General features: G+C 42.4%; 1 protein-coding gene across 2 annotated transcripts in view; it reads right to left on the bottom strand.

The window, feature by feature from the left end:
* The window catches only part of ANO2 (anoctamin 2), a 192,098-nt gene that overhangs the window by 176,968 nt on the left and 2,420 nt on the right, over positions 1-12,710 (bottom strand). Inside the window, exons 2-3 of one of the 2 annotated variants that reach the window (XM_027815075.2) lie at positions 7,838-8,022; positions 4,542-4,934 (exon numbers count right to left, since the gene is read on the bottom strand). In XM_027815075.2, the coding sequence (XP_027670876.2) occupies positions 4,542-4,934; positions 7,838-8,022 (578 nt within the window). Of the gene's footprint in view, positions 1-4,541; positions 4,935-6,522; positions 6,771-7,837; positions 8,023-12,710 lie in introns of those variants that run through there. The other variant, XM_027815076.2, reaches the window with a different exon arrangement.

Here is a 12,710-nt window from a genome sequence, read left to right on the forward strand (position 1 = left end):
TGCTAGGGAATATAGCAGACCCAAGAAAACAGCTCATATAGCAAGAATGTTGATGGCACTGCTCAACAGAAACCTCCTCAGCTACAGGTAGGGATAGGAAGAAACAGGAAAAGAAAAAGACCCTCTGCATTGAATAATTTATCATGATATTATTTTGGCTACTCTGATCTTTTACAGCTGAGAGAAGATAAAATTCTTCTTCCACTGGCAAACGGGGAGCACCTTAGTGCCACAAAACAGTGCAATTCAATCCCATAGATAAAATCTAGCTGCAGCTTATCTTTAGTTCAGGATCGGGTGGTGGGAGGTGGGGATGTTGATTAATCAGTTGGTTCATTGGTTGGGGGGTGGAGGTTGTTTGGGTTTGCCTTTTTTAGGGGGAAGTTTGTTTGATTTATTAGGGTTTAATTTGGGGTTTTGGTTGGTTGTTGTGGGATTTTTCCCGCAAAAATTCAAAAACATGCCTTGCAATATTAAGCAGAAAAATCCAGTCACAACCAGTCATCACTACTGTTGTTATCAACAGCACTGCACAAGCTGATACACTGAGGACCTTAAGGACTTCCTTGCCTCAAAGCCTAATGTTAGCCAACAGAGTTTAATGAGACATCCTTAAAATTATGCTAGCTCTAAAATTCAAGTTAGATGAGTTTCTTGGAGGGTAGTTTACAATTGGTTTTAAAATTGTTATCATCTTCCCCTTAAAAGATATTTTTCCTCTTCTAAATGCTATTTAGCAAAGTACATTTCATTTCCAATGTGCTCAAAAATGATCCTACTTTGTCAGAATGCCAAGATGCATCTCCAACGTCATCTTATTCTATTCCTATTATGCTTTGCCATACATAATACTAATTGAATACAGTACAAGTTGCATTTGCAGTCATTAAAGCAGCAGTACAACTCAAATTTAAGCGAACTACTGTTGCTCCACATTAGGTGAAACACAACAGTATGGTATTTATTACACTTCCTGGGAACTGAGGTGGAATATTTGAGGGTACTCTTAAGGTGACCTATCTCAGCGATTCTTTGTGTATCTTATGCAAAATTTGACTTGTGCCACTAGTGTTAAATAGAGTTTATTTAAAGAGGATTGTCATGGCTCTGACAGCTAGCTCACAAGGGTAAATGTGACCTGCTGGCATTCCATCACAGTTTACAAAGACATGCCAAAGAATCTGGTTTCTGGCATGGACATCTTGGAAAAATAGTTTTACTGCACTTTTAACTGTGTTTCTTTGAAGCAGAGGAAGCAAATCCTGCAAATGCTTAACACTATGCAGATTAGCAGAAGTGTTTACAGGATCTGTATTAGTAGGGTCTATATTAATCACTATGTGATATTGTAAAACACAAGGTAGTTAATTCTACATACACATGCAAGAGTATATTTTATCTAACTTCATAGACTGGTCAAACAGGCCAGTCACAGATAGAAACGTTATTTTTACTCATAGCAAACTATGCAAACCAGTAGTTCTGCGTTGCTAAGCTGCTGTCATCAGATGTGAATAGGGAGTTTCCGCTTCTGTTCTATTCTTTCCACCAAATATCACTTCCACACAACCCTAATTTAGGCTAATTCAATTGTTTTCATGGGCATAGGCTACACTGGACCACCCAAATGTTTTGATTTGAAAAGAAGGTAACCAGCCAAAGTGCTCCTTGAACTTGATCTGCCATTTGTCATCTCTGACACATGGAACATCACGTCTGAAAGTTGACAGTGGCAGTATTTGGTGTAACATGTGAATACATGCTATGGATCAGGTATGACTTTACCAGGGAGCATAGTAAGAAGGTTGTCAAATATTACAACCACCCATCATTATGGGTACTCAATTTGACAATAAAGAGGAAAGAGTTGTAACCTTCAACTTCGTGCACATTGCCTTCATTGTGCACGTTTTCTTGGATATGCAAAATAATATCTCGGTTTAAAAACAGGAAAACAAAACCCCCAAAAAAACCACAAAAAACCCTAAAAGGGTTATATTGAGAACAATGTTTCTCTGCAGGACAGCAATAACAATTGATAGAAAGTTATAAGGAAGTTGGAAACTAGTCAAAAATTCCTAATTCACAAATAATAACTGGGTAGATATGGAGACAGACCATAATCTTGCCTATTATCCATATATTCAAAAAAGAGTAATACTTCCCTCTCCACATACACATTATATATCTTCATATATTTTCTTGTCTATATTCTTTTAAACAAAGAATTGACAATACAAATTAGAAAGGTGTTTGTCCCTAGTTACTCAGCATATAGCAACCATATTAACATCATATGTTAACAAACTAACATCACGGAAATTCCTACTTCTTCAAAGAGACAGTTGGAGAAACAAAGATTTTTAAATTGTCATAATGCTCTCCTGTGTTCCTAGAGATGAACTTCCTGATCTCTAAATAGCTGTAGCCTACAAAAGCAGCTTCTAGAGGAACTCCAGTACCCTGTGAGTTTAGTAGACTGAGCATCCCGATGTGAAAGATGCTGTGCTTAGTTCATTTAGGCTAAGCTTGATTAGACAACTTGTGTGTTGGGAGAGCAGGATTGAATACATATACATACACACATACAGGTACAGAAGTGATGAGATTGCATTTTTTTAAAAATTTTCAAAATCAATTAATTTTTCTTATAAAAGAACTGGTCACAAAATAATTTCCTCAGAACATTTCCAGTTCATTTACAAAAAGCCTTTTCCTCTTCAGAAGGAAAACCGTGACAAAAAAATTTGTTCTTTGACCAGCTCTCTATGACATCATTTATTACTTTGTATATTATTTAAGGGTGCACATCATCACTTGGAAGGGGTCTGAACCAGAATTCAAATCCAGCTGGACTTTGCATAAGTAATGAGTCAAAAAATCAAATCCAAATCTCCTGCTAGACTTTTCAGGTTCTGATGAAATTCATAACTGAAAGAGGTCTCCAAAAACAGTTGTTCTCATGGGGTTTATGCAATTTGTATTAAAATCATAGCAGTAAGATTGTCATGTGTTAGCAGTATTGAAACCTAACCTCAATGCTTAGTATAAAAGAATCAGGATCTGAGATCACTTTTTTTCTGTCCAGTGCAAGGATGGTTCAGTCAGGCTGTGCAGTGAAATACAACCCATAGCCACCTGCAACTTAGCAAACTGAGCAAGGAAAATGTTAAGAGCCAAAAGGCTTTTCTAATTCTTTCTATTCCTGCCAATGATTTAATGTGTATACACTATGCCAGGTCAGCTAGACTCAAATTTTCAGATGCAATCTGTGATTTGGTCCATGTTCTGGAAGTGTTGACTGGTTGCACTGAAAGCAATATGAGCTGTAAGTTCTCAGCACCTCTGAAAAGAAGCCCTAAGTTTCTTAAATTTGGTGTCAAAACCAATAGAACACCTAAAACTAGAACACAGCAGGGACTTGACTTCAACAGAAATAAATATCCGTGGCTTTCGAAGAGGTCCAGAGGAATAGCACAGAGCTCAGTGCATCAACATGGGGTTTGGAAGACACGTGCTCAATTGACCGACTACCTGCAGTCAAGTAACCTAACCACAGCTCCCAGCTGATATTACCATAACACTATCCAACATCATGCACATATGGGGAGAATAAATACATTAAAGGCTGGGAGGTTCTCCTGTTGCAGCATAGGAGCTGTTCATTTTGTGGGTAGCGTGAAGAAATGACAACATTTGCGTATGGCTGAGGAAAGCTAAGAGTCGCACTGAAAATCACCAGGTTATTCTGAGGAAATATGAAATGCCTCAACAGTGCTTTGTATTCCATCAAATTACTTAAGAGAGCCTTTCTTCATTTTAACAATACTAAAATGTAAAAACTATTTTTTTTGTAAGAAAAGTGTGTTCATCGCACGCCATAAGAACATTTAGATGAATGCGTTTTCTACTGAAAATTGGAATTGCTACTCAATAGTGCCCTAATCAACAACAACAACCACATATTTCCCAGGCAGTAGGAACCAAGCAACACAGAAACACCCCCACCATCTTCTCCTTGGCTTTACACCATATTTTAGGCATGCATAAAGTAGCTCGTACAACATATTTCTGCAGAACCCTAATTAGGGGTTGCAGTGGTGGCAGGGTTTGACCCATGGATGCTGAGTACTGAACTACTGTTGAGCAGTAACAAGCTGTCTTCAGGATTAGCCCCTCAAGCTGGCCATGAGACAGACCTCCGGCACATCCTACCCTTGTGCAGCTGCAGAAGCAGCCGTGGGGGAGTCAGTGAGGCTGTAAAGTGGCACTTATTTGTAAAAGATGGCACAGGTGTGATTTGCCTCTCAGTTAACATTGACGCAGGGCAGGAATGAAGGCAGGCCGGGCCCGGCCCTCACGCATGGCCACAGCTGGGCTGCTGGCCTCCCCACCAGAGGAGAGGGGGCAGCCATGCTCTGGGCACCCAGTCACCCCGCACAGCCGGCCACGGTTACGGCCTGTACATAGCCACCTCCGACACCCAGGTGGCCGTTACCCATCGGGACACCCAGTGCGAGAAGCAAGTCTCTCCCTCTTACCTCAGGGTCTTTCTCTATCTCCAGCCCCTCTTGCACCAGGTTGTGTTCATATTCCTCCCGCTGCATCCGCTTCTCCTCCTCCAGGGCGTCCAGTGGGCTGAGCTCGATCACCTCCACCCCTGGTGGCCCCGGCAGGGCACACTGGCCACCGTCCTGCTGCTGTGGCTCAGCACGGCCCTTCCCAGTCCCTCCATTCGAAACCAGGGCCAAGGGGGCAGATCCGCGTGTAGGCTCTGGTGAGCCCGTGCCGGGCAGGTGCCGAGCAAGGCGTTTTCGGTAGTGGTAGGCTAACACGTAGTCGACCTTTCTCTTGCTGTGCCTGAATAGCGTGCCGTCCGGGGACGCCTGGTCCGCCGCCCCTCCTTGCGTCCCATCCAGGTAATTGTTTATAATCTGGGAGAGAAACACACGAGTCTCACAGACAAGAAAGCCAAAAAGCCCAGGAAGCTGGCAGGCGCAGGGTCTGCCTCCACACAAGGATGTAAAGCTGCACAGAGTCAAAACGGGAGGTCAGCCAGGGTAGGTATGACCTACAAACATGCACCAGCCAGATTGCCACCCTGACCTCTTCCAACTGTAAACAAACGATAGTGGCTAAAGATAACAGCCTTATCTCAACACGTGGGATACCTACCTGACCGGCAGGCAGGGGGCACGCGCCAACGCTGTCTCTGCCCTGCACATACACAGACCGTATAGGAGAAGACACCCACGTTTTGAAATGGGATGGAGCAGTGAGAATAAGAATCACATTGCAGACCGGGATATGGGAAAGGATGTTCTGTGGAACAAAGCTGCACAGGGGAAGGAAGGAAGGAAGGAAGGAAGGAAGGAAAAAAACTGTGTGTGGGAAGAAACTGATCTGAACTAGAACAGGAGCAATATCCTTGGTGCACTAAAAGGGCAAGAAGGGTAGAGCTGGACAGAAACGTTTGGAAAATACCAGGTATTAGAGAGGATATGCCCCATGGATGGCTAAATGATGATAGCTGACCTGTATTTTAACGTCTGATGAAAACACTATGTGATTGGATAGTAACATTGCAAGTTGGAATCAATGACTGATATCATTCACATCACCTATGTTGTACTCAGTCACCTGCCTCCTCGTCTCCGCTCTACAAACCTTTCTGGGATGAAGATGACCCAGTACTAACCCCTGCCCATCGCACCCCACCCTGGACAGCAGTTCTGCATCACCCATATTGAACGCCGATACCAAATGTAAGGTATTCACTTTCACTTCTCATTCACTAAGATATCCCATACCTTTCCAAAACTGTTACCATCCACCATTTCCAGCTCAATGCTGTAGCTGAAAGCCCTTCACAGAGCTATCTACAATGTCATTCATTAGCGTGACACCAGCCCTCCAGTAACTGGGGAACAAGATACAAGCAAATAAATAGGGTCAACCTGATCCAAAGCAATCAGCCCATAACTTAATTCCAGACATTTATGGTTCCCATAGGTGGCTATACAACCAAAATCTTGACAGGTACCAATTACAGATTTCTTTCTCTCCTTGTCTCCCTTTCCATTACTGGTAGTCCTGAATGCAAAGTTAACCAAGCATGCTGTACAGCAATTTTCTTGTTTGTTAACACAACGTGAATTTTTGAAAGTATTATATAAATGTGCATATTATTATATACCCCAGCATCTCCCAAATTCTTGTTTTTCACTACTTTGCTTGACTTAGTTTCCCACAAAGTAGTTTCAATCACCATATCACTAAATAAATCTTGGTTTTATATGCATGTCACATCCTTCATTCTTCCACAAAATTATCACCAAATAATCTGTTCTGCACATTACACTTATCACACACTTTATGTGTAAAGTGTATGTATAGTCCCTTTAGGCATATATAAACTTACACTCAGCACTACGTTCTGGCAGAATATAAAACTGCTTGGGAGACAGCATCTTATTGCAATTCCTCATTTCCTAGTTAGATACATTTTCATGTAGTACTCACAGGCAGTCCATGCAAACCTCCTGGATCCATCTCTGCCACAGTGAAGAAAAACCCGTTGCAGATTTCTACTCTCCTTTCCAGAGAGTTTTACGCTATACAGCACAGAAGTAATGATGTCACCACCACCAGGTCACTGGCACAACAAAATGCATTAGCTGACTCTAAAGAAGACGAGCTTTAAGCATCCTCTCCTCCCTGACTGGAAAGTGCGGACAGAAATGAGAAGCACAAACAAAAGGCAAGAGAGGGAGCAAGGAGGTTGGAGAACATGAAAAGTCACAAACAGCTTTTCCTGTTTATTACTGTCCGTAGCCAGCTGCCACATCCCAGCCACCCGAGAGAGCACCATAGCAACATTTGATGTTGCTGGAGTTACACAGAATAATAGCTAAGGAGATACAACGACATCTCGCTCTCCCTCCCTGTTGACATTTTTCTCACTCTTAGCAGTAAAGTGCCATCCCCATTATTGTGGGCATCTAGTGCATAGAAAACAAATCAAAATTCCCAAAGATTTTAGTAAGGACATTTTCCGGCCCTAAATTTGCACTGCTTTCCTCACTGTATGATATTCTGGCACAAGAAGACCTTGTTAGGGAGGAACACAAATAAGTTACAACTTCCAAAATGCCACTGAAGGAACTATCAAGATTTTTCTCCCCTCCTCTCACAGCCATTGTGTCACTTTTAGTCAGAATCAGTGATTTAAATTACCATCTTCAGTCCCACATCGCTTCTTGACGCTTCCAAGACAAGTAGCCAGCACACCAAGCATTAAAAATAGGAAGGTAGAATTGGCATGTCATGACAATTTTATTCTAGTCCTTGAATAACCAACATATCACTACAAACATATCCTAGGAGGTATCTCCTCTAACAACAGCTCTGCCCTGCAGACCACAGCCACACTACACTTAACACCTTCCAATCCAGCCTACACTAACACCTGGGCACATGCTGGCCCAGGGTTTGCACAGGGATAGCCAATTTAGTCATCAGCCTGCAGACCTTTTCCTATGCTAGGGTTAATAATAGCAACCCTCCTGTTACTGCTCTGAAGGATTTTGGCTGAAGTAAATTATTAAGAAAAGCTTGGTGAAACTTTTATGGTAGCAATTAGTTCCTACTGTACACTAAGAAAGTCTCCTGAACTACTTAAGGTTGTAGTATCAGTTTACTTGCATAGTCACTTTTCCCAGTGTGGATTTGCCTAACCCACAGGAAGAGGGCACCATGCTCTGCTGACTCTCTTCAAAGCCTCTTCTTCATCCCAAAGATGTTAGTCATAAATCAATGAACATAAAATTCTGCTTACAGAACTGCTGAAGGATCCCGTACAGCTTGGTGCTTCAAAAGCTCCGTTGATCCTGCTGCCGTGCAAGGAAGACTGGTTTTGAGGGACTGTGAGGTATTTGCTGTTGTATGTTGAAAAACAGTTCCTTGCTGATTTTGCTGTCTTCTGTCCATTCAGAGTTGGGTGTGAGGAGGCTAGAGGAAAGTCTGAGAATAAGAGATAAGTACTGTTATATAAAACAGGTTTTGTGCAGGCAGTTTCCTAAAGGAATGGGAAATACTGCAGTTAATAGATACCATCCAATTTCAGATGCTGCGCCTTGCGGGGTGCATACAACTCCAGACAGGTACTTACCTGCGTGAACTGCTGGGAAAGGGGAACCATGATACAATTCTGCACTTAGCTCAGCACTGCCCTGGTTGATCAATAGCGTTTGTACTCCTGCACTTCAGTCATGAGGTTAGAAGCTGGAAAGTCTGTGCTTTTCTGCTAGGTAAGCAACCCAAGGACATGAGCAACTGGGTGTCCTCAGCACCTGCGCCCTGGTTCTCTGGGTGCAGCGTTCACACCAGGTGGAAGCCAAATGACCTCAAACAAACCGAGTCACTTTTGCTTACGGCTTACAACTAGATCTGAAATGGAGCGTGTTTCAGTTCTAGTGTGATGTAAACTAATGTAGCAGCATCAGGTACAGGTACAAACTTCTGGCTAACGGTCTTTCTCCCCTAAGAACTCTTAACTTTTGGATATCTCATGGTGTGATATTCTCATAAAGCACAATGAGTTTATACCTCATGTTTTGGCTTGAAAGACTAATGTCTTGAACCCGTTAGTTTTAGATGTGTTCCCTGTCTCTTGTATTGACAAATTATACGGTGCCAATGCAGCGTAGTGGAGGGTCTGGAGGGGGTAGGCAGTGACATGACACTCCCTGTTCCCTGCCACCACTGGTAAGCTGTATCTGTGCCATAGAGCAGGGTACAGCAACAGAAGAATATGAGACGAATGCTTGGTCACGGGTAGGAAACGCAGAAAGTCAGTCCCATACAGGCAGTAGCGCAGCGAAAAAAATGATGATAAAAAGTAATGGGTACAGAAACTGTGTTGACATACAAATGTTTCATACTCTTTCCCCCTCTAGTGGTGCCGTAACTGAAATGGGGTTGATTGATCTTTACCCATAGTTTCTTTGAAATGCTTGTTGAGGTGAAAAATAGTGGCTTGGTCCTTCAAGCATTAGTGTTTTCTACCAGGGAGAAGACATAGGTGTAGCAGACCCATCTGCCCATATAGTTAGCCCCACTACCACTGAAGAGATGAAGCACCATGGCTCTCCAGCCAGAGCTTATTTCTTCCCTAGGAAGAAAAGGTAACTGGAACATTCATAAGCTCCCACATATTCAGGGAGATATTAAATCCATCATATCTCTTCTTGCCTCCTTACTTGGCAATCCTAGTAACGCTGCAGTTCTTTTGCCCCACCTTCACCTTCTGTCTAAGGAAACGAGAAGCTTCAACAGCATGGTATAGTTACTTTCCAGTCTGGGAGGAACTGCCTTACGGGATTTGCTGTACTTTATTATAAGAAAGCAATCTCATTGTTCTCTGCCACAAGAAAGCACTGGGAAATCTGATCAGTTTCTTCTACACCTCCCTTATGGTGATGGAGACAGGGGAAGAGAGAAGGCAGCAATAGCTGTGTCTCTTGCTCAGTGTTCATGCGACTGGAGTGTGTTTCTCCCACTTTGCTGGAACAGCCAACTGGTGGCACAAATACCTTGCATTGCCTCTCCGAAGATGGAGCACTGAAGGAGGTGGCTGTATGCAGGAAGCCTATGGAGTTGAACAGTGATCATCATCTCCAAATAATTAAAGGAAAATCTGAAAGGATCCATTCTTATAGATTGTGATAGCAAAATTTGTCTCTCTGCCTTTTCTTTTTTTGGGGGGCTGGGGTTATGTATTGCTAAAATCTGGAAGCATATTTTCTATTTATTTAATTGAATCCCTTCTTTTTTTCTTTCAAGAGTCTAAGGCAGATGCTGTGTCCTACTGCTAATCTTCTGTGCCCTCTACAGGGACTGATTTTTCTTACCCGCAATCATGAGCTAAAAGAGCAGCCAGCAAAATGCTAAGGAAGGAAATGCTTGGGGAGGGGGAGACCTGACCTCTAAATGTTATGATTATTCTTGTGTTTTTTATGAATAATAGATTAAGGTCCTGCAACGCTTGAACAGTACAGTAGATTGACTCACCAGTCTTCCTTTTCTGATCTCTCGAGGAGACTTACACTTGGTTTACTTTAATGAAGCGCATAATGATGCCACAAGGGAAACTCCAAGGAAAATAAGTAATAAGTGAAGGTTTCGTTCCCAAAGGCTACACACTATGTTTCTCCAGTATTTTCAAACTAAGCCTGGGATATCTCACAAGACCTTCACACAGTCAATTAAAGACCTTTTTTTCTTCCAGTCCTTTTAACTAGGCCTAGGGAAAAAATCTGCAGTCCATTTATAATAAAATGATTTAATTTCCATTACGCTTCCAAACCTTCAGGAACTGTGTCACAACCCTGAGGTTAACACTGGTAAGCTGGTGAGGCAGTCAGGGACTTCCAGTCAGTATAAGTTTTTTGATGGAAATAAAATTTCCATACCTGAATTTGGAGGACTTCTGTTCTCCCAAAAGCTTTTCATCTTCCCAGATCAAACTGACTGAACCAAAATGTTATGTTCTGAATGACTTCCACATTTGACAGTGCTTGCCTGTGGTACTGCAGCGCCTCAGGGGCTTCTGCTTCAGATGCTGCCTGACCTCAATCTACCCTGTAAGTCTTTACGACATCTGGCCTTACATGTTCTCATTCTGTAAATATTCTAGAGGAATTATTATCAATAGAAACAAGCTGTGTGTGTGTGTATGTATGTGCATATATATATTTTTTACACATGCACACATGCATAGCTTTGGTACATACATATATCTCCCCAGAGAACAGCAGCAGAGTGAATCTTGAATTCAACGCAGAAAGCAAATATTCAAGAACTACACTCATTCTAGAAAAATAACCTGGGAGCCATCCCTCCAGTCAAACTTCATTAAGTTGTAAATGGCTTCCAAGGACAAGGTACCTCCAGGACAGAGATCGATGACCAGCTCTCGTTCCAGTGCCAATTCACAGGCAGTAATCATCTACACACTCACTCAGTCTCTCAACACTCCTTTGCTTCGGCTTTTTGTAAACATAAAGGTTGGCTGTATGTGCACCAACTGACCTCACCACTGGACTCGCCAGTTTCTTGTCTGAAGTGCAATGATGAAGCAGCTGCACATACTGCCAAAAGTGGAAGGACTGAGGGAGTGTATTAAAAGACCACACTGCTTGTGAAATCTGCAGTAAGCAAGTCTGCCTAATTAGGAGCTCTGTATTAAATCCCGAGTAACAGCCAGTTACCCAGTCTGAGCGGTCCAGATGATCAGATTATCATAGGCACAACTACTTGCAGAATGCATTGTAAATGGTTTGGCCACCCAGGGCACAGACACTGGCCTTTCATTTATCTTCCTCTCTTTCTACCGAAGTATCAGAAATGGACTGCGCTTCTGAAAGACACCGCAGGCAGAAGTATACCTTGCACAGGCTGCTCTGGAAGGTTGTTCAAAACATCTGCGATTCAGGAGCATTGTTTGGCAAACTTGTCATTTCGTCCACCCTCCAAGTAGGTAGGAAAAAGAACTACTTGAGTTCACTGTTTCTATGTAGCTTGACTTAAACATATCTTCTTTAAAGGAAATATGTATAAATAAGAATACGTACCATGGTTTTACACGTGTTCTTTAGGTCCCCTCCAAGCTAATGACTTCCCAGTTCTGAACATAGAATCACAGAATGGTTTGTGTTGGAAGGGACCTTAAACATCATCTAGTTCCGACCCCGCTGCCACCTAGAGTTGCAGATTTCAATACAGCCAGTCATGTCCGTGTAAGTGCACAAGTATTTTCATTGCACTGCATTTTTTCTTTTTTAAGCTGCCACCCCTTGTCTTTCAAAATACTGCTTGTTATTTAATATTTCAGTTAAGAGTTTCAGACACAAGGGAATGCATGTTAATTAAATAAGCTTTGGTCAAGCTTAAAGGAAACAAGCCATCAAAGGAAATGTTTAGGAATAAATTTTTACGTAGGAAATCCATTCTTCATTCAATATTACTTGAAGGAAAAGGTCCAGCAGGTTTCACCAAAGATAACTTGTATTACTGCAGTGTTCTCAAACTCCTGATTTGAATAAAAGAAGAATAGCATTTGACCATTAAATTTCAGACATCTGATATTTTTTTCTTCAGGACGGTTTAAGAACTAGTTAGCTCTTTAGTCCCCTCCTACTTAACTGTTTTAGCTAAAATCAGTCCCATAACTAAACTTAGCAGTAGGCAGTTCTCTCTATAATGAGTCTTTTTCCTCCAGTTGTATTCTGGGGGCTGGAAAGGAAAGAAGAAGCTGTGTTATGTACAGCCAAATGCTAAGGGGCGACACTGAGATACTGATTCCTACCCAGAGATTCTCCTTGCTGACTGTCCTGGGGGCTCAGGATGTGGCGTTTCAAATGATGTTGGAAGAGGGTCCAGACAGGCAGGTGTACCCAGGCTGGCAAAGGCATTAGGCAGGACGTGTCAGAGGCAGTTTTGCCCTTCCCATCTGCAGTCTGAGAGGTACCGTATGAGCCCTCAAACAGCAGGCTGCAAATTTGGATCTCATGTCTCTTGGTGGAAACTCAGCAGTGGGAGAACAGGTAGGAAGTGGCAAACCTGAAAAATTCTGTTTTCTGCTTCTAGCTCAACTTCTTCTACCCTTCGGTTGCATTCCCAATTTCATTGCCCAGGACGTCTGCCAGCCC

This window comes from Falco cherrug, chromosome 5, assembly GCF_023634085.1.
Source record: "Falco cherrug isolate bFalChe1 chromosome 5, bFalChe1.pri, whole genome shotgun sequence".
Lineage (NCBI taxonomy): Eukaryota > Metazoa > Chordata > Aves > Falconiformes > Falconidae > Falco > Falco cherrug.